This window comes from Embiotoca jacksoni, unplaced genomic scaffold, assembly GCF_022577435.1.
Source record: "Embiotoca jacksoni isolate LCO1_2020_lvr unplaced genomic scaffold, fEmbJac1.0.p SCAF_4, whole genome shotgun sequence".
Taxonomy (NCBI): domain Eukaryota; kingdom Metazoa; phylum Chordata; class Actinopteri; family Embiotocidae; genus Embiotoca; species Embiotoca jacksoni.
In genome coordinates, this window is record NW_027185392.1 from 14,089,467 (window position 1) to 14,112,956 (window position 23,490).

Genomic DNA, 23,490 nt, shown 5'->3' on the forward strand with positions numbered 1-23,490 from the left:
GTTCACAGACAAGAAAGGAAATGAAGCAGCAGTCAAACAAGAAAAAAAAAGCTTTGCGCCTTTAAGGACATGGCTGTGTGGTGTTGACTTTAGTTTGACTGTAGCTGAGACCATCCTGCAGCCTTCGAAGGAATTTGGATAGATTATAAGTAAGGGGGTTATGCTCATGTTTTATTGCAGGTCTGACCTTTGAATGACACATAAATAACACAATAAAGTCTGAGGGGACAGTTGAAGGGGCAATAATTCATTGTTAAAATGTCAGCTTAATAAGGGGTTGTGTAGTATCATCACCCTACATATCAGTTTGTGAGTTCCAGGCTACAGAGAAAGTTAGATCCTAGTGTGAATGCAAAATGAAAAAAAAAAAAAAATCTTTGAATAAACTTGTCATTAAGTTCTACAACACAAAGTTATAAATTAATCCATTCAGATCATTAGAAGCTAAACAAATGACTGTCAACACTTACTGATGAAGGAGGTTTCTCCCAGGTAGCCTCTGCGTTTCAGTGTCACCTCCAGGAATTTGGCGTCCTCATCCACCAGGTAGTATTCCCTCTCCAGAGAGATCCAGGACCAGTTGAGCCGGAATGGCTGAGGTTTTAGTTTGTTTCCACCTAACGACAGAAAAAAAAAAAAGCTTAATGTACGAGCACTGCATTCAAAACTCCTTTCTAATTCACAATAATCTATATTGTTCATATCAAGAGTCTGCAAGGCGTAAAAACTGCAATCTGCTCCGGGCTCAAGGATAAAAGGAATCAAAGGGACATTTTAATTTTGGAAGGGAAACATGATAACTTAATACCCGGGCTTCCCTAAATCTAACTTCAAGAGGACGTGCCTTACTTATTTCTGCTGATTCACATCCGCCTTTAATGCTCTTTTATTCTCAACCCTCAACAGGACACGAATAAACATAGAAATACTGTACACCATCTGCTTATGAGAAAAAGTCAGTCACAGTGTTACTTCTTTAATGAACTGGCCTCCTGTAAATTGGCCTCTCCATTTTGAACAAGATAGAGTTTAAGTGCGAGCAGGGTGTTTTCAGGGCAGAGCAGGGTTTTGTTTGCTGCATTAGTGACCTCAAACAGTGACTGCAAAGGGTGACATACTGCTGGTTTTCCCAAATGAGCACTATTTGTTCTTTCCTAAACCAATAACCTTAACTTAAACTCTGTGCAGTGTATCAGTTTTCAATCCTTTTTTTTTGTTGAGCCTGCAGACTTTATGATCTGTATTATCTGAAAAAAGGGCAGTGGCTGTAAAACAAAACAAAACAAAACCACATCTGAACGAAACACCTGACTAAAGATATCAAAATCTCTGAGTCATCTAGCACTGATCCGCAAGTAAAGGCCCGAACTTTAATCCACACTATCTCATGACTCATGTAATCCCTCTAACTGTCAGATCAATTTTTGGTCACTGACTTGATACTGACCACTTCAGAGATTTTTAAAATAATAGGTTCTGCAGCATAATCTGAATATGTTTTTTAACACAGGCGGCAACCCAGCCGAGTGTCATATCCTTCAGTGAGACGAGCCTAGTGACCTGTGACTTGATGTGAAACGAGTCAGGCTCGGAGGATTCTTTGGATCAGGGAGGTTAGAAAGGGCTGTCTCTTTTTAGTTTTGCTCTGCTGGTCACACTGACAGCAGTCCCGTTGATCTAACACTGCCGAACATGCTTAGAGGAGTCAAGCAACTTTATCGAGTCAGAGGAAATGTTCAGCAGTTCAGTGGTATTTTTTTAAAACAAATAATTGTATTATTTCTGAGGCCTTAGAAATAATAAAATACAAGGGTGAACTAGACATTATACCTGTTTGAGGAGCATGAAAAAAAAGCAAACATAGAACAATGGAAAGGAGCCTCTGCTTACCCACACAATGAATCGGCGTTGAGCTCAGTTTTGCCTCAGTGACGAAGAAAGAGGCTGCAGTGTTTATGCTGGGTGACTGGGGAGAATGAAAACACTTGGGGGGTTGAGTGTGGGTATTCAGGACGGGAAGGGGGCCACTTCCTCAAACCCACATGTCAACACTGAAGCCAAAGCAGGCCGAGTCACAACTGGGACAAACCACGCTCACCAAAAGGCAGAAGCAAGTTCAGATGGAACTGATAACAATAAATGGATTTTAGGCTAAGCAACATAAAGTGGTCGAGCCCAGTGGGGAAGTCATGGGCTAAAAATATTGGAAACATGTTTCCCGTCTGTTTTTCCAAAGTTCTTCCAGTGTTGATACACAACATGCACAAAACGACTTTAGAAAACACATCTTTGTTGTATTCTGAGCAGAATCTAAATTGCTAATCAAATGTCCTTCTGATTTATCAGACTTGTGCTCAATCTGCGCTCAAGAGGGAACAAACTCCTTGTCTCCACTCAAAAAATGTCCCTTATTCCAGCCCGTCTGAAGTCTCAAAAAAACGAAAGTCTTTGACAAACTTCAGTTATCAGACTGTGTCTGTGCCGGGAAACGTGTGTCCTGGCAGCCGGCCGTATTTGGAGCCGATACGAAGAGAAGCTTAGTCCGTGGCTATCATCAAGGATTATCAAATGAACATGGCCAAGACAAAAAGCTGCTTCTGTTTTGGCATGAAGCAATCAGGCAGCTTTAGGTTTCTGCATTACTGCAAGGAGTAACACAATGGAGTATTTATGAATCAGACCAGGACACAGCTATTAACCACAGGCATTTTAAAGACTATCAGACCCCAATGGTCCAAAAACAAGGTATATTTATTGTGTTCAAAAGAAAGGGAAAAGTGATATTTGCAATAGTTGTGTATTTTTGCTTTTTAAGATACAAACTTAGTGCTATATGTATACTTACAACATTTGTTTAGAATAATGGACAAGAATGAACAATGGCTAAAATGGACTTCTGCATCTTCTTCTACTTAAGTATTCGATACCTGACTTAAGAAATGGTTCAACTTAGCAGTGACAGATTGGAAAAAAGGGCTGATAAAATGTGTCAGCTTTCAGTGCCTGTCAGTGCAACCTGATATGTACATGGAAACTCTGGGCAAAGGTGGAATAGACGTGGAAAATGCCGTAATGTGAATTACAGCATCACCAATATATCGGATGGCCGATTTTTTTCAGCCAATGTTGGTTTATCAAAGATGTATCGCTATCATTGCGTACATTGACCAATATAAAAACGTTTTTACAGAACATAATGCATAAAAAGATGCTTGGATTAATGTAGAAATAGTTTAATTATTTAGTTCGTAGTGAAGTTAACTGTTCCCGTGCTCTGATGTCAGTGTGGATGATAAACAATAAAATATGCTGCCTCCATTCCAGGTCAATGTAAAGTGTTTAAAAACCACATTTGAGGGATAAATGCAAATTTTTGTTGTTTATTTATACTTTATAATAAAGAATATTGGCTGACATATCGACATCGGAATCTTCTTTTTACTCCCTAATATAGATATTAACAATCCAGTAATGATCAGGCTCTAATGTGGATATGGCGAGTTGTTTAAGGACTTTTCTTGTGGCATCAGCTGGTAGTTTGCTCATCTTGTGCTGTTTGTTGAACTGCTTTTTCAAAGGTCAATAATGAACCTTTAAAATCATGTTAAATTTCCTTTTTTTCTGTAAGTGGTTAATAACCCTCAGAACTGAATGAATATAAATTTCAGCCAACGGGACTGAGGAGACCAGAGCATCTGCCGATCGTCCTCTCAGTGGGGATGTTACAGCATGTGGTCCAACAGGTGTTTTTCTTTTGTTGCACAAGCAGTACATGTGGTTACTTTTATCTAGGGTAACTATTGCTATTGTTGTTTAAATATTTTGTTTCATATCTTTTTTTGGGTCCAAAATACATTTTTAGCCTTCCCAACACATTCTTACAGAATGAGTAATCTCGATCACTTTTCAACACACAAAGTCCCATAGTTAAGTCACGAGGACGTAAAACAAGCTGAACTGTTTTCTGGCTAAAAACATCAAAGCAAAAATCTCCTTCAAGTCTTTGTCAGTCTGTCTCTCCATGTCTCGCAAACACTTCTTTCCCGCCAGACTCCCAGATTATGTGGAGAAGAGTGACAGCTGTACCCCACAGACCTCCTCCCCCTCTGTGTTCCCCTTCCTCCCTGTGTCGGCTTTGTTCGCACAGGGGATGAACAACTGAGCGGGACAGCAGGCCAGAGTCTGGGTGGGCCAGATCTACCACCACGGCGTGCCTCCCTGCCTGCCTCCACATTGTTCTCGACAGTGTCAGAGAGGGGAATCTCTCGTTTCTGACTTCTTTTGTACACGCAGACAAAAATGGAGGCTGGAGCTGGCATGAATCCCAACAAATTGAGAAACAATCAGGATGCCAGGCTTCCCAGGGAAACACAGAGCTCCAGAAAGAGATGGAAATTTGTTCAAAATGGAAAATGAAAGACCTCCGACTAAAATAGATGCAAATGTAAGGATCAAAATAACTTGTCTGCCATGATTTTAGATATGACTGATGATCTAATTTATTAAAATGTTTTATGACACATACTATATTAGATCAGCTATAAAATTCAATACACACAGTAGCCTTCTGGCTCAGCTCACATTTCCATTAGCTTTTCAAACTGACAATCATCATAATTTCTGCTGCGATTAAAAGTTTTATTGGCCATATACATATATTTCTAAATGTCCCTGTTAGCAGCTATTTAATAAATTAGCCTCAGTGTGATTGATGCTGATCACTGACAGGTGAAGGCAGAGAATATTAAAGACATACGATAACGTTTTTCTATTTTAGAATCTGAGTGAGCCCATCTTCAAACCTTCAATGGGAATATGAGGAAATTTTTAATGCAGAATTTAACAAAAATCATCTCAAAGTGAGCACAGCACAGCTGAATCACCCGGCCAATGAGATTCAATGTATCCTGCGTCAGCAAAGCAACATCACAACATACACAGCCTCAGATTTTCCCTTCAGCAGCGACCTCTGACAGCACATTCTTCATCAGCCATATTTACACAGCAGTGCAGTGCCTGCACCATACATAGCTGCAGTGGGATTGTGGGTCAGGCTGGCGATATCTCCGGAGAGGAAGGTCAATATGAGGCTTTGACGTTCACCAGCATGATGCAAGGAACAGCAACCTTCTATGAATATCCTCATCAAGTGACAGGCATCACCATTAATGCATTTCCTCATCAATCATCCTGTTCATATAAATACTGTGGAGGTTCCAGTCAGCTATGCTCAGTATTTAAATATCACTGCTTTTAAGTACAGTCTATTAAATCATGGAGATGTCAAACATTGATGTAAACAGACAAATGTGAACCTTTTCTCTTCTTTGATTCTTTTAGTAAGTAAAGAAGGAGATTTTTTAAAAAGAGATTAGTTTACAGTAGCTTCTTCTCCAAGGAATTCATGTTAGGAATGCTGCATGATTAGATGTATTAATAACTGTAGTCATTCCTTCTGGACAGTCGCAGCATGTGCTGTAAATCAACACATCAAAGTGTCTCCATTGCTGCTTCTGTTTAAGAAACTGAGATGATCTCGGCAGGATGTTGCAAATAATTTCACAGGCTGTCACAACACTTGCAGTATGCGGAACAACTTTAATATGAGACCAGCGTGTTTCGGCTTCTAGCCTTCATCAGAGTTGTTCCACATGTTGCAAGTGTGGCTGCAGTTTTGACTGCTTGTTGCTTCTTTTTCCTTCTCTGTGCACCTTGGCAGTAGTTGAAGTTGCACCAGAAACTTCTCTATTGCTTCCACAAATAATTTCCCAGGGCCTGAAAGCCACATCCTATTTGACCCTTGCTTGCCACACTTGGCGTGGTGACACAGATGCTTGCAACATTTAGGGAAATCTAATAGCATAAGAAATGTGGCAGATAATTATTATCTTTTGACACAATATTTAGGGTAGAATTATGAATAAAGAGGTGAGAATGACAGACATAAATTTAAAAAAAAAAAAAAATATTGCACATGCAGATGTTAAGTCATGTAGCCAGCTCAAAATAACAATATAAACATCAATACATGCCTGCAATGAATATGAAAGAAATGCGGTAGTTTGTCCATTTTCACTATCATATTTTAGCATGTTAGCATGCTAACATCTGCTGATTAAGGCTGAACACGAAGTACAGCTGAGGATGATGAGAAAATAACTTTTTGGACATTAACCAAAGAACTGGACCTGATGATGGTACAAACAGGACACAAATGTCTAAAGCAATTGACACCATAACTGTTGGGACAGTTCAGCTAAAACCACAAATGTCCACCTCATACAGGCCCTACTGGAAATCTCAGTGGTTTACTGAAACCCGGAGGATATATCTCCTGGCTATCGTGAATGTCTAATATTAATCCATTCAAAGGTTTTGAGACATTTCAGTCTGAGCCAAGTGGTGGACGAATCGACAGATTGACGATCATACAAACTAACATTTCCATTAATGTTGCTAGTGAGGCTTTAAAAAAAAAAAAAAAAAAAAAAAAAAGGGACAGAGTGCAAGTAACTCAATGACAGCTTGCCTGGGGGCAGGGACAGCTTTGCCATATGAGAGTAGATAAGAATAACCAGTGTAGCAATACATCATAATACCCAACCCCAGCAGCCCCTCCAACCACCATAAATCAAGGCTGAAGAAAAAGAGAACGAGATCCAGAGAATGAGGTGAAACCATAGTTCATTTAAAAGGGACAGGGAAAACCCTGAGAGGAAAGAAAAGGAGAACAGATTAACACAACAAAGAAAAAGAAGAGTAGCACCCTGAAGGGTTCTTAGAGGAGGCGAAGGAGGGACAATGAGAACAAAGTGAGGTGTGGTGGAGGAGGAGGACTGGGAGGCTTCAGCTTCTTCAAGTCCCAGGGGGTCCCGACTGTGGCACCATTAGCCAGTAAATCTCCTGGTGACTGTTGACACGAGTGACATGTAAGATCCCAAAACACAGTTAGGAAGTCGGGTTGTAATGTGGTCGTCTCAGTTAGCATGCAATCCCACTGTGCAGGAGTACACTTAGTGAACTCAAGTGAATTGACAAACGTCTACCTATATCTATTTGTAGCTCTTTATTCTCCATTTCCTCCTTCTTGTGTCTTTTATCTTGGTATCACGACACCCTCTGGGGAAGTGCCCCTCCAGACCCGGCACCTCCACAGTGGAAGTCTACTGGTTATCAGGCTATCGGAGATTGGGTTGGATTTCTGTGGAGCTGGGAGTGGGGCGACCACAGTCTTTGAAAGGGGATCCCCCTGGAGCCTTCCCTCTCACGTACACACCTGTCTGCTAAGGATACCACTCCACTTCCATGCCCTGCTCTGTCTGTGGCCCTGGAGTCTGGAGTCTCCGAGGAAGTGCATTCCTCTCTCCGAGTCTGAATGATCACATAACACTCAACCCACCAGGGTCTATGATCCCTCTGCAGAGCTGGAAGACTAGATTGTTGCTGTTGGAAAAAGCACTGAGACCATTTAAACTTATCTGAATGTAAAGCTCATGTTTCTCTCCTTCTTTTTTGTCTGTTAATCAGGAAAGTTTGATTAGAAGTACAATCAAATCTAAGACTTGCATCTAAGATTGCCAATAATTAGAAATATTTTAAAGACCAATATACTCCAAAGTCTTCAGAGATGATATTTACATACTGTACAACTCTTAAGACTTAGAACCAAACAAACCTGCAGACGTCTCAACACGTCTGACACTAAGAAAGGTTTTCTTTACGTAGCCTGTGGCCTGCTGGCCCGTACGTGATGGACAAGGATATATGCACATTGTGCATTCACTTGTAAAAACAAGTATTTATTACTTCAGTGTCCCACTCTTTGAACGGCTGTAGGGGGTTTCTGACCTGGTCACTTGCACGCAGGTCATTGCTTTTCCAATAACAATTTTCAACAGACAGAGAGAATGACCCAACTTGAACTACAGTTCGTGTTTGAGGTCACAGCCGTCATTACTGGAGGGTTCAAGATACTTTGCGAGAAATCGTCAGTTATTCAAGATGATGAAGTAGTAGGACGCATTCCTCATGAGTGAATATGCCCTGAGTTGTGAGTCTCTAGTTCACAGCTCGGACCGATGGACGGATGTTTGCTGTCTACTATTCCACTGCTTTCCTTTCATTTCTTTTCAATCTCAACTGCCACTGTCAAATAAAGGCTTAAAATATGCAGAATAGTAAACTTTAAAAAAGTAAAAGTAGCTGCACTCCTTTCTTTCTACTTTAACCTTTGCTGCCAAATAAACACAACAGAATAAAGTTAGAATTTCAAGATAAAAGACAACTAGTTCTCCCAGTCAGCGCGTTCACCTCTCTGCAGCTTTCATACCAAAACTGTTTGATTTCTGCGATCAGGGTCTCTGTGTGTCGTCAGGAGCCACATGGCCAAACCTCTCAAGACATGGTGAAAAGCTGCTGCAATCTCCACCACAGATTAACCCCAGAAGCAGTGCTATCATTGCTCAATTCAGCATTTGGGGCAGATCTTTCTTCTCATAAAACTTGTAGCAAGTTCAAATTTAAATTTAAATGTGTGACTTTTAAAACTGTGAATTCAGGATTTCAGGTGCAATAGTTTTTTTTTATTACTATTTGTTATTTACATAAGTATGAATCTGTCAAAGATTTCCTTAACTTTAATTTGGAGAAGAGATTTCATAGCTAACAGCTCTGCTAACTGTGTTTAAAGCAGTGACCACCAGGCCCTCACTGAGACCCCGGTGTCAAACTGGTCATCCACTCCTGACCTCTTACTAAGACACACTTGTTACACCGTTACAACAGCCATACTTCAGCTGTTCCTGGCCACACACATTGTTGCTGCTTCACACACTGCATGTTAAAGTCTGTGATTATGATCTTGATGTACTGTATCTGCAGATACACGCACTTGCAGTAACACATGTACATTCACATGTCGGCAACATTTGAGTCTATGAAGATTATAGAGGTATGCCAAACTGTGACACTTCTCCATGAGGATATGTTAATGATTTGAGTGTGTATTCTTGACCTACTTGGGAAAGAGCATCGCTGCAGTGCATGTAGTGGCAGGTATCCTTTAAAAGCTGCTAAGACCCTTAAGCTGATCCCCATATCAGAGCATCTGAGGGGTATTTCCGGCCATGAGGCCACTGTGTGTATGACAAGAACTTTGCCAAATGGGTTTAGAAATGGTAACACAATGATTAAACTCAAGGGTTAAAAAAATGACTACTGGTTACAAAAGGAGGTTTATAGCCTATAATATCATTGATTTTTAAAGGATGGTCTCCGTTTCGATCTCGGACTAACTTTATTCATTGTCTTACTGTCTTTGACTCTCTAGCAGAGAAATCGCCAATGAGTCAGCCACTATTTTGATCAATTCCAGTCTTTAAAATGATTCATCTTTATCATCTTTTATGGCGTTGGAGCAAACACTTCTATTTAACTATGTATCCCTTAATTTAATTGAATGAATTCACATTTTTATGGGGTTTTTTTATGTACAAGTTTCCCACCAGAGGTCAATTTAAGTGGGTTATCTTGGGTGCAAATCTCTAATGACCCAGAGTTTTGCTTCCCACACTTACAGCTCACCTACTTAGATTTATTAGCAGATAACCTGACCATCAGCGTGCTCTCCACCCACATGCCCCTACATGTCCAGGATAACACCATCTCCCCTAGCAGTCACCTCTTCAACACTTCACCATAGTGATCACCACCTGGCTCATCTTGCTTTTATCTGTTATCCTTTGGTGTGTGTGTGTGTGTGTGTGTGTGTGTGTGTGTGTGTGTGTGTGTGTGTGTGTGTGTGTGTGTGCGTGCGTGCGTGCGTGTGTGTGTGTGTGTGTGTGTGCTTCTGCATATGTGCGTTGGTGAGCATATCTTATAGCTGTTATGTGCATTAATACATGTGTATTAGATTAATTACACGGATGTTGTGGAGTGAGCCAAGGGTGAATATTGTGATGTGCCCTTTACACGTGAACCGTGGTCATGCAGAAACACGGTTTTGTTTTATGTCCCAGTATGCACCACTGCACCTGGTCCAGCTGAGTTGGCTGGAAGCTTAAACAAGGTGAGTATGCAAACAGAAGGAGTGTTGAGCTAATTGAAGCCTTTGTTTTCCCTTCCTGTGGTTAAACACACACTTAAAGACAGGAATGCTTTGCTTATGGCAGCTCATTAAGTTACAAATATAAGAAATATTACCAAGAATATTGGTCTACAGTTTAAATTATAGAATAACAACAGTCAATGTCAGAGCTATATCCTCATTAAAATAAATTACGACCTTCATCACTCACAATCTGGGGGAAAGAGTTAATTAGTAGGCATCCAGTCGAGGCTAAACAGAGAATTCACTTTGCTGAGAAAAGATTGTAACTTGGCAAAACTCACATCCTCCTGGTCTTTCCTCCTCAATGGGCTTGTTGGTGGTAATATCACTAACATGGCCTTCAATACAGCGTAATTATAGACTAAACTTTACCCTTGGCATTGATTGCATTTCCACCTGTTGCATTTTATTGATTTGCATTTGCTATATTTTGTATGCTGCTTGAGTTAAATCTATTGAACGGTAAGAGGTGAGAAGCTTATATGATATTAAGAAAATAATGTCACTGATCACAGACAATGATGGATTGTTGAAAAGACAAGAGGAAACATGTTTGTGAGACGTGATCTTATTATGCCCACCTTTACACATTGTGCTTCTTCAACCAGATGATGAAAGGTGGCATTTGAAAGCGCTGAGAAGCACCCTAGGGGGAAGGATCCTATTGTTCATGAACAATAAAATTTAGAGAATGTGCTAGTCTTTCACTTTTACTAACCCACAGTCAGTGTTTGGCTTAAGTCCCCTTTGACCCACTCTTTAAACTTGCTACCATTTCCAGTGGGGCGAACAGAGATGGCGCCTCTTCACTGGGTGTCAGTCATGGCCAACTGCATTAAGTCTTTGTGTTGCAAACACTTGGGTGATTTACAGAGAGCAGGAAGTTTACATTTTAAGCAGCTATTAAAAGGCAGACGAACCTTCAGGCAAATTAATCCTCAGTAATGGGCCCAGTTTGGTGTCACTGCACACAAGTATTAAATATTACAGGGTTCCTACCGTTGTCTTCAACCTCGAAGTAGAAGATATCACTTGTGGCGTTGCTCCCATCCAACAGCACATAACAGATCTTCATGTCATTGATATCAGCTGTTGGAATGACAAATATAGACATATGGAGTGTTAGCTGAAACGGTAAGATAACTGTGACGACTAAGCCGCTTTTACAAGGTTTTAGTTACAGCCCTTAGGCGGCAATTAAAAGGATATGAGCCACTTGAGAAATTAACTTTGAAGCATTCAGGATCATTTTAAGCAAAGTCCAAATATTTAGTGACAAATATTGCTTACATAAAATATACTGTACAATTGTTTTATGATCCATCATATGATTAGTAGAAATCATATCATTACTGTTAGTATAAATATACAATTATTATTTTAGAATACATACAAGTGGAATACATTCATGTTGTTAATGCATACATATTATTTTCCCTTTGCATTCAATTATGATATCTTAACTTCATCATATACACCCACGAAAAATCATTAGTTGTCATATGTTTGTTATGAGTGATTTCAAATGATTAGAAAGACCTTGTTGCCTGTTTACACATCCACCAGATACAAAGCATTAACATTCATTTGGAGGTGTGTGTCTCGCCAAGTGACCAATGTGCAATACCCGCGCATCTTTTAGCTCCGTTTTGGTTTCCAACAAATCTTGAGAAAAGGTTCCGGCTTTTTAGCCACTCAACTATGTTTATGGGCTAATTACTAACGTTGTCTGCTTTTTGGTGCTGGAACAGAGTTATGATTTGAAGTTAAGCGACTTATAGGGGTCTTCAAGTTCACATGAATTTTATGTAATGAGTTTTTCATTGTTACAAGGAGGCTGGTTGGGTTTGATAGTTCAGAGTGGGGAAAGTTTATTAAAACCGTGTTTACTGTTGCCATGATGACAAAAGCTGCATAACTCTGAGGAATAGTAATTTTACCACAGTCATCATTTTAATCCAAACCATTATGTTTCCTTAACCCTGATTGAGTGGATTCTGTGCCTAAACATAACCAGGTGAGCTAATTTACCAAACACTTCTGTGGGTCGTATTTGAGAGTAGGAAGAAACAGCCTGTATGGTCATGAGCGTTGGAGGACTTGTTGCGTTTTCAGGGTATCAGTGGTGAGAGAAAACCAAACAGTAAAATTGTGGGCCATAAATCCAAAACAATGAGCTAAAAAATGATGAAATGTCCCCAGAACTGAAGGGAACTGCAGAGTCACATAATGATTGAGCCGACTTTGTCATTATATTTCATCATCCGCATTAATGTCAAAATCCGTTAGTCCACATTAAATTTAAGAAATGATGTTAAAGAGATTTAATGGTGTGACATTAGCTTACCTTGTGTGAAGGTCTTGATGCTGTCATTACCCAGCGCAGTGTTCACGATGAAGCCATGCAGGGGAGCCTGAGAAACAGAATACTTCAGGACTTTCTGGGGGCTGTCTCGGTCCTCTGATCGAAGGACTTTGCTTGTGATCAGGAAACCAAGGTGCCCTGTTTGGAGGACTTTCAGTGAGGCAGCAGCCTTGTTAACCAAAATCTGGGGCACACCATTGTCCACTGTGTTGATATGAATGGTCATCATTTGGGGCTTGCGTGTCTCATACACAGTATCAGGAAAGACATAAAAATCGGTATGAGTGCCATCTGTGACAGTGAAAGAGAAGCTGTCTTCGTTGGTCTCAGTGCCATCGTGCTTATAGGTGATAAGGTTCTCGTTCAAGTCCTGCTTGGTAAAGGAGGTGATTGGTCGGGTATTGTTGAAAAGTAGCTGGCCGTGCACGGGCACTTGGGTTACTATGAAGCGCAGCAGGTTGTCGGGGGTGTCCCGATCCTCAGCTGTCAGCTCAAATGGTGTAATGAGCTTGGTTTCTCCCTCCTCCAAAACCAGTTTGCTTATAGTCAAGACAGGTTTCTTATTATCTACATCAGTGATGGACACTCTGAAGGTTCGGAAGACAGGATTGTAACCATCTGTCACCTCAAACTCAAAGCTGTCCATTTTCATCTCATCATCAGAGGTGTGGATGTAGTAAATCTTGTTGCCAGCAAGCTGCAGTTGGGTGAAGGTGGAAATGGGAACACTTGGGTAATCAGTGCTCTCTAAGTGTCCTCTACTAGGTGCTCTTGTTATGCTAAAGCTGAGGTATTCATCAGGACTGTTGATGTCAGTTGTGCTGAGGAGGTCAGTGGTAAGAGTTACTTTCCCCCCTTCTTTGAGAGTCACACCTTTGTTGATAACATTCGGGAAAACCATATCAATGCTCCCAATGTTGATGTAAAAGTAACGGTCAATAAGTGGATTGATACCATCTGTGACGTCGAATTTCAGCAGGTCACGGATTCCCTCCTGGCCTGTGTGTACATACTGAATGAGTTGCTTGTCGATTTCGTTCTGTGTGAAGTTCATTCTCAGCGTGATGTTTCCTAAAACGTCACCAAATTTGCTGATACGCTGAAGGTAGCCTTGGCTAGGGCCGTATCGCACAATGTACGTTAGTTCTTTGTCTTCAGAGTCAAGATCAGTCGCTTTTAAAACCCTGTTGCTGATGACTTTTGTCTCTCCAATCTCAACATCAAGCCCGTCGTTTATAGCCATTCTTGGTGTCTCATCATCAACAGGAATAACCATGACGAGAACTGTTTTCTCGACTTTGTGTTTTCCATCAGAAAGCCTGACTTTGAAGCTGTCTTCTTTGGTCTCAGAATCATCATGTTCATAGACAATGTTGGATGCTTCTTTGATCTGTTCCAGGTCAAACCTCTCTACAGGGCCGCTGCCAGTGCTGAGCTGCTGAACTATTGTGCCATGCTTTGGGTTTTTGATGATCTCAAAGTGCAGCTCATTGCCAGGGATGTCAGCGTCGGCCGCGTTCAGAATTGGTGTGTCAATGACCAGACTCATGCCCTCCATTACCACAAACTCACGGATGAAAATCTCAGGCTTCTCGTCATTGGCTGGAAGGATAACTATGGGGAAGAAGTGGCGGTCGGAAAAGTTAATACCATCTGAGCAGCGGAAAGTGAAACGATCCTCCACAGGTTCAACCCCTTTGTGGATGCTTTGGACGTAGTAGATATGACCGAGGGCAACATCTTTAATGGTAAAGGCAGTGATGGCTGTCCCAGCTCTTGATTTCTCAGAACCTGTGGAAGGAGAGATGTTCTCCACGTAACCAGATGTTGGTTGGACGATGATGGTGCACAAGATATCGTCAATGTTAGTGTCAACATCCTCCGCTTGAATGTGGTCCAGAGTAATGACATTCTTCTCTCCTTCTATGACAACGAACTGCTCTCCGACACTGACGATAGGTGGGATGCTGTCAACGGGAAGGATGGTGACATAAACTGTCACACCTTGGACCTTGTTGCCACCAACGACCCACTGATCTGACATATCAGAAAGAGTGAGGTTGAAGGAGTCGTGTTCTTTGACTGGACCGATTTCACCAAATGTGTGAGCATACAACACCACGCCGTTAATGATGTCCTCCTGGGTGAATCTCTCAGCAGGAGCACCATTAACCAGGATTTCACCCAGTCTGGGAGGTTCTTCAACTATGAAAGTGAGCATGAGGTCATCTGTGTCATCATCACGGCCCTGAATGACGTTACTTGTAATCTCCGTAGCTCCATTCTCCAGGACATCGATGGAGGATCCAAGTAGGCCGGCTGGGAGCATGATCGTAGGGGTCTCATCATCCACCGGCTCAATGGTGATCTTAATGGTAATGGGTACCTCATGGAACCCGTCGCTCACAGAAAGTTTGATGACATCACTGAGGGATTCCTCTCCTCCGTGGATGTAAGATAGGCGACTATTTGCGAGGTCCTCAAGCACAAACGTTTCGCCGTTTGACATGTGAATGCCCAAATACTGCAGCTGCCCATATCGAGGATTCTGGGTCACGGTGAAGACGATATTTTCATCATCTGTATCAGTGTCAGTGGCATGCAGCTCCTTCCTTGTGATAATATATGTACTTCTTTCCATGAGACTGAACCCTGTGTTCGTAATAACTGGAGGTTTGTTGTCAACGGGCTGTAAGAAAATGGTGAATAGTCCATCTGCTGTGTTACCAGCTGTGTCTTCCACAATGAATGTTAACTGAGCCACTTTTGGAGTGATGCCCAGTTCCTGGTCTGGAGGTTTGTAAGCTACTTTGTGGTGATTAACCTGGGCTTGCGTAAACTCTGTAATTATAGTGTCAGGGCTGTCAGTCAGCACAATTTCACCCAATGGGGCTGGGTTGTTGTCATCTGTGTCAGTCGGGGGCTTAGTGATGGTATACTTCAGGTCTCTGTCCTCTGAATCTAGATCAGTATAACACAAGAATTTCTTCCTGAAGTGTGTCAGCTCATATTCCTGGACTGTCATGTGAAGGCTGGTGCCTGGGACAAGCTCTGGAGGTAGGTCATCAACCGGATGGATTTTGATGGTGAACATGTGCTCACCTGATTGATTAGGAGGGTCGTTATCATCCTGGACCCGGAACACAAACTGATTGATCACAGTTGTGGTGCTGTGGGGTCCAACGTGACGATAGAACAGCTTTCCATCAAGAATATCCTGCTGAAACCATTCAGTCACCACCTGTTCAAACATCTCATCTGTCTCGCTGAACTTCCAGAGAGATGGGTCCGAGGGTGGCTCTACTTGCCTAAGCAGGAGCTCCCCTACGGTGGAGTACGGTGCTTCCATGATAAACTTAATAGTGGAGTCTTCTGAATCAATATCTGTGGCGCTCAGGATGAAGGGAGAGATCTGCATAATTTCATTCTTAAACAGCACCAGGCCGGTGTTAGCATTAATAATGGGAGGCTCGTCATCAGTGGGAGCAATAGTGATAGGGAACAAAAACTCCACTTCATGACTGCCGTCAGTCATTCTAAAAATAATATTGTCGCTGTAGGTGTCACTGCCGTCATGTTGGTACACAACAATGCCAGCGTCTAGGTCGGCAGGTGTGAATAATTTCCTGCGTGCACCGAGCACAGTCAGGTCCCCGTGTTTTAAGCCATCAACAACTGTGATTTTCACGTCTTCCAGGTTATCCTCATCACTAATCTCTAAATTCTGGGAGCTGGAGAGAGCTCGGGACTGCCCTTCAAACAATAACTGCCCTGAATTTTTGGTTGCGACTGGAGCCAAGGTATTCATAGGTTTTACCACGATCATAAAAGCAAAGGAATCAGACACCGAGCCATCAGTATCTACAATTTCAAACTCTAGCTGGAAAATCCTCTCTTGTTCCGAGTCCTCTGAGGGTGGCTTGTAAGCTATTTTAAGGTCTTTGATGTCCCTTTGATAGAAGGAGGTGATAGGCAGGTTCTGATCATCTGTGCTGATGATATAACCCTGCTGAGGGCTCAGTGGGGAAGTAATGTTGAAGATTAAATCATCTGGGACAGATTCAACATCTTCAGCGGCCAGCATGTCACTCGTAATAGCTGTCATCACAAACTGATCAACCTCCATCATCATCATGGCTACAAAGCTGGGTTTAGGAGCGGTGTTCTCTGAACCTTCTCTGATTCTAACCATCATCTGGAAATGCTCTTGCATTATTGTGTTTCCTTCAATATCCTGCAGCTCTACCATCATTGGAATATAGTCTCTGTTTGGTGAATTGGTTTGAGCAGTATGTTTGTAGCGAATGCCCTGTTTCACAAACTCATCACAGTCAACCATTTGGCCATTGGCAGGGTTATTCAAAAGAGTGCCATACCTGGGAAGACCTCCTGCGCCCACCAGAGTGGCGATTTTACACTGTGTGACGCCATCCTCAAAGGAAAACTCCAGACCCTTTTTGTCAATGGGGTTGCTGTCTCCGTTGAGCTTTTCAACATTAAGGGGCATATTCCTGGTGAGGATCTCCAGCTGCTGAAAAACCACCTCCACTTCCAGCATGAAAGGGATGATTACTGTGTCTGTCTGGGAGTCGTAACGGAGCTGGAGCTTCACGCGATCCTTACTGGGGCTCCGGGATCCAAAATGAGTGTATTTCACTTCATCTGGTCCAAACATACAGGGGAACTTTTTAGGGGTCAACATCCCAGGTTTCTGGGCCAGCGGGTCATTGTCCAGAACTGTGACGTGACAGCGGTCACCAGGCTGCACTTCGGTCACCAGGTCATTCACAGGGTCCAGAAACACAGACCTTCCAAAGGGTACCCTGATCCCATTGTTAGCGATGATGATATTGTCTTCATTAGGTCCAGACCTGTGGTAATAGAGGTGAGCTGGATCAAATGGCTCTGCGTATACTGAGGCAAAACAGCAGCTCAGACAAAAAGTCACAAGCAGCCATTTACAAAATGCCAACTTTCTACAAAGTTGAAAACTTTGCAGACAACCATCCATGTCCACTGCTAGTTGTTCTGCAATGTATTTAAGAAGTCAGCAGCAGCGGGGAGCTCTCTCTCCTGGGTGAGGAAAAAGCATGAAAAAAGAAACTTGTCTCTGATGGTTCAGGCCTTGGAATCTGTCCTCTGTCTCTGTCTCTGTTTCTGTGTGGCCACACAGACACAAGTGTGGTGAGTGCTGCAGGGCTGTGCAGGTAATAATGAAACAGTAGACAGTGACAGCCAGAGGCTCCTCCTTCTGTCAGTGCAGGGAGGGAGCCTCTGGCCCCCATGGCTAATTTAAGAAAGGCCATTGGACAAGACTGCAGCCCCAACAACACTCAAGCGTCTCCTCTTCTCTCACTGAAAAAAGGGGGGCAAAAACTAATTTAACCTTTTTTTTAAAAGGAATCCATGCAGTAAACAAACACGGCCACCGGCCACACTGATTTTAACAAATTTGACAACTTGTGTTTGTGTGTTATTGATTTGATAAATAGTTATAGAAGAAGGTCTTATGGTCCATTATTTATAAATCTAATAATATTTCAACAGAATATCCTTAAATGTTTTTAAGGCAACTGATTGTTTTGGATAAAAGAAAAACTTTCCAAGTATGAACCTGATTCTTGTCAAGTATTTCTACAAGTGGTTTAGAAGTTACTTTGAAGTCAGCTATGTTTTCTGATGTATCATATCTGACCTGTGTGATTCCACACACGGCTTCAGAGAGGATGAAAGTGTCTTTAAAGGTGTAAACTATGTGGATGATGTAAGCAATCCCTTATTATAGTAACATCAAAGTTTCTATGTCATGGTCAAATCTATCATCCCTGCACTCCTTTAGTAACACTGTGTACAGAAAAAACATTCTGCAGTGCATAACTTTCAAAACTCTCTGTTAAATGATGATATGCAGAATGTAAATGTAAAGTGGATTAATTTGAGCTCCCAGTATATCAGAGAAGAAATCTAGATTAAATGCAAACAGATATTTGAATTGTCCAGGATTGTTGGAAAAGGAACAACAACAACACAAAAATGCACAAGTTCATAATGACCATGACCTGTGCGAAATGAGGATTTTTGAAGAGGTTTGTATTCTGTTCCCGAGTCAGAGTGTCTCTGAGGTCGTGACATCTCGGCACCGGAGCAGCCATTAGTCTAAGACTGAGGGACAATAACCTGGCATCAACGGTTTGGTCTCTCACACACAGAGAAAAGACAACGCAAGTCAAATATATCTCAAGACATTTGTCTTTTTCCAAGAGTTTTAGCTGGTTACATGAAGTCTACCCTGGCAATAAACAGCAAAGCAGTCACTAAACAATTTAACATAATGTTTTCCCCACTTTCCATTTCCTTTGTTCCTCCTTAAATCTTCACTGAATTGACCTGATGTTTACAATGAGATAAATTATCGAACACAAGCTTTTTATAAAAATGTGTCTTGTTTAATAACCGATTTGTATTTTCACACTTGTGCCCAACTTTTTCATGAATGCACATACAGTTGTTGTTTTTTGTCCAAACCCAAAAGTATGTCTTTTAAGAACATGTCATTGAATGGTATTTGAGACGTCTTGTGTATCATTTTATATAAATATCTCATATATTTGGTAATTTTAGAAACTTTGGAATCTAAACTAGAATGTTAAACTATTTATTTTTACAAGGGTGCTCAGCATTAGTTTGGAATGATGACTCACTGGTGGCTCACTGCTTGTTGTGAGGTTAAAATAAGATTTAAACCGGGGAAAATCCCCCCTCCCTCCCCCACCTTTAATTCGAAACCATATCCATTGAAGCAAGAAAATATGGGCTGATGAATCAACTAGAGTTCTAACAGAACAATGTTAACAAGAAGTAAGGAAGATCACTGAAATGCATTTTTTTTCTGCAGTGATACTGTCAAAGCACAGCGTGGAGGAATCAAACAGTCACACTGGATGCAGCGAGAATGTGAGAATGTGTACTCAGTATGCTGCACAAGGTCATGTTAAGATAAAAATACCGAGTAGCCTTTTATGGATCATCTTTTGAGTTGGGCCTCACACTCGATGAAGTGATCCAATTGCATAGCTCAAACATTTTTACGCTATTCTTTCAGTTGAAATGCTTGACATGTTTGATGTATTATCACTCAATTTGTCACTCAAAATACGTACAATGAAAAATGTCAGTGATTATACATTTGCTATTATACATATCAGCACAAATCTAATTTTCAGTTACACTTTTTAAACAAATTGGCAGACCTGTAAATTAATCAAATTAAGCACTGTTAATGAATCTCACAAATTCACATGAATCTAAGGCTGAACATTTGTTGAAGGTAGAACACCTACTTAAGATTACATTGAATTTAATAGTGTACCTTCAACAATTTCAATTATTATTCTGTAAAAGTGCCTCTGTTTATTGGGGATGGTAATGCTTTTAGGACAACACTGTGAACCACTCAGCAACCCTCCTCTTAGCGTGGGCCAAATAGCAGAGATGCCGTATGCATCCAGGCATTCTGTATCACACTTTTCATTGCATCCTCTAAATAAATCTTGCCCTCCTTACTTGAGCAGCCAAGAATAAAAATGGGACACACACACCAAATGGTGTAACTATAGAAACAAACACAGTTAGCTTCTTCTACTCTGTACTCCAAGATTTCACTCACGTTCCTCTAATAGTTAAGAATGAGCCCTAACATTGAAACTTATCATTCTGATAATGAGATAAATATGGATAGTGATTCCTGAGCTTGAAACATGACAAATAAAAGCACTTCTCCATGTACAGAACTGTGTGAGTGGAAAGCAGCTTCTCAGTGTATTTGCTCTGGAGTCGCAGCACGACAATTATTAAGCCATTAACTTGCCAATGTCCAATTTAGACATTAAAGACGCGACATGCCTTTAATGAGTGTTTAAGGTAAACAGAGAGGGAAGCTGGGTCGAGGCCAGGCTCGGCTGCCCAGGATCAACTTTTCATTCAGAGGGAAGCTCGTGATGACAGCAGGCACTAATGACCTCATGATAGATGGAAAACAAAGCCCCAGTGGATCCCACCTCTTTATCCTTAACAGCCACGCAGACAGAGGACAGGATTTACTCTCTTTTCTCTCAGTGCAGTTGTTACGTCTGTCAAGATGAAATCCATGTGGTCAGATCCAGAGTTTCATCATTTTCAGAGGAAAGAGAATGGAAAGTTCGTCAGTAAACACTTTGCTTGTCATTACACGTTTAACATAGTGTGAACAGAAGAGCATTTCTAAACATTGTTGGTCAGTCTGTACTCCACTTTGGTCCACACTGAAATATCTAGAACAGCTTCCGGATGGATTACCATGAAATTTTGTACAGATATTCATAGTCCCCAGAAGATGATAAAACCTCCTGCACCACCACGAGGGTGACATTTTTTTTACAAAAACATTTAATATGTATGGGATTTATTGCCATGAAATTTGACACAGACATTCATATCCTCTCAGATTTGACTTGTTATAACCTTGGCAATTTTGCACCCGTGGCAATATTTATATACAATATTTAATCCACCTCACTCACCTACACAAGAAAAACTTACCTCCTCTCTTGTTTACTCTTCTCTCTCTCCTTAAGAAAGTAGCAAAGAAAAGATAAAACAACTTATTAAATGATAAACCTGTATTTACAGTAACTGTGGTGAACCATGACAGCAAGTATATGACCACAAACACCAGAGAAAATCTGAGATTAAAATAAACATGTTCATTTGTTTTTAACATCTATGGCTGCAATATGAGATGCAAATGTTTTAAATCGGATTATATCGTGATTAAAATTATATCTTTTAATAGGAATTTTAATTTTATGTTTAGCGTATCCGTACTCGGTCCGGTTCAATCAATCAATACTCTTTTCCATTAATAAAAAAATTTAGTTTTCTTAAATCATCATTTTGAGGATAGAATAAATTCAGATCAGGATTAGATTTTATATTTAAAATATGACAAACTATTGTTTCAGAAATGTTTACAAAAGCAAATTCACAACTAACTCAATGCGATCTCAGTAGGTAAAAAAAAATAAATCTAAAAAGGTCAATTAAATAAATAATATTCCTGACATAAAAATACTGAGTAAAGTTTAGAAAGAAATAAAACACAGACATTAGTCACTATCAGACACTCAAAAGTTTCACGGCAATATTATTAGCTGGTCCACCTGAAGAGATCCTGGTCGTTTTTAACCCCTTTACTTCAATCAGCGGGGGAACTCGGCTCGGATCTTTGAAGTAGCTGCAGTTATTTGGTGACAAACAGCCTGAACTGTCCACACGCTGCTCTGCTACCTTCATACTCTGCTCCGGTGTCCTCGGCCGTCACACGTGCTCGCATTCTCATGCTGTCACCCTAGCACGCCCACTCGGGCGGATCCGCACACACAATAGTTTATGCATAAATTAGTTTTTTGGCGCCGTGAAAAAGCACTTTGGCACCGCGTTTAAGTGTTATAATGTTTCCGCTCAACAGCACAATTACTTTTGTGGCTCACTAGACGGAGGGGTGACGGAGACGTGATGAGCACGAGGACACACAGCTGCCACGCTAACATACAGCTCAGCTACGACAGTATGTGGGAAATTAAATCCTAATGTGCAAATACATGGTCAATATTTGATGACCATATGGAAGCAGGCTACTTACCAGAACCAGAAAGGTGTATTCAAGCAGCTTTTCAGCTCGGTGCTGGGATATTTCCTGCAGGCAGCTAGGTTTGGACAATGTGAGCGGCCTTTTTGTTTAAACGTGATAGTCAGTTTTTTCAAGTTGTGGTTTAAAACAGTAAATATCGGTGTCAATTGGTGTTACTGATTCCAATACTCAAATACAATTTCAGTTTTTGACATTGATCAGTATAATTACTGCCTTCTCAAACATTTTGCTTTCAATTTTCTATTTTTTTTTAGTTTATAATTGTTATTTATTTGTTAAATCCTCATTTCTTTTCATGAAATAAACTTTAACAGGAGAAGTAAATTCAATTCAAATTTAATAATTCGAATTTTAAGCATATTTTTTGGCATGTCCAACTCAGTTTACAATATCCATTTAACCCCCCCCCCCCCCCCCCCCCCCCCCCCCCATGACGACAATTTTTTTTTTTTTTTTTTTTTTTTTTTATCCAGGACCACCATCCAGTAAAATTTAACATTTGGCATCAAACTCAACTGTATTTTTATGTTTAGTGCTATTTTGCAAATGTCGATAAACATTTTACCTACCAACACATTTCTGGGAGCTCTCAAAAACCTCCCACTTTCTCTGAGGAATATTCCCAGTTGGATCTGCGTTAAAGTGTTTCCTCCCACTTTTCAGTCGCTCTCAAACTCACCACACAGCCTGGCAGACATCACATTTATCTCACCAGGATCAGACAGTCTGCACAAACACTTCATGTTTGACTTCATTTATCAACATATTTCACAGGCCAATAATATAACCTCACTATATAAAGATGTACTTATGCAACACGAGAAGCTTTATATTGATAATGATGTGATAAATCATTTCCACTTAACAAAATATTGGCATTAGTTTGTTGCAAAAATAGATCAGGAAATAGGATTGAATAAACTTAAATCATTACAACATACCACAGCTCTCAGCACAATGACAGAAGTTTTAATGGATGTTTTGCCATAAGTTGTAGTGAACATTCTTCACATTCTGAGCGCTTATCACTCGTGAACATCTCAACCATTCATAGAGCACAGGAACAGCTCAGTCCAGCTGTGCCGGACACTTGTTGATATATCACTACGTGCGTGTGTGCGTGCGTGTGTGTGTGTTTTGCTTTGTGTTTCATTCCTGGTAATTCATTTTTTGAAGTGAATTAAAAAGTTGTATTTGAAAGCAACCAGATAAAAGTAAGTTTGTTGATGAGGAAATTTTGTCAGTACCTTACATTTTGTGACCACTCACCTGACTATAGATCTCAGCTTTAGTTACTTCACATTTAAACATGGGAAAGTTTTGTCTATT

At 40.9% G+C, this 23,490-nt stretch overlaps 1 protein-coding gene across 1 annotated transcript in view; it reads right to left on the minus strand.

Annotated features, from left to right (window-relative positions):
* frem3 (Fras1 related extracellular matrix 3) overlaps window positions 1–17,651 on the minus strand; it is a 30,852-nt gene extending 13,201 nt beyond the window's left edge. The window contains exons 1-3 of the mRNA XM_069167035.1: window positions 12,456–17,651; window positions 11,108–11,197; window positions 471–617 (exon numbers count right to left, since the gene is read on the minus strand). Coding sequence (XP_069023136.1) covers window positions 471–617; window positions 11,108–11,197; window positions 12,456–17,484 — 5,266 coding nt within the window. The 5' untranslated portion in view covers window positions 17,485–17,651. The remainder of the gene's footprint in view (window positions 1–470; window positions 618–11,107; window positions 11,198–12,455) is intronic.
* Between the last annotated feature and the right edge of the window lie 5,839 nt (window positions 17,652–23,490).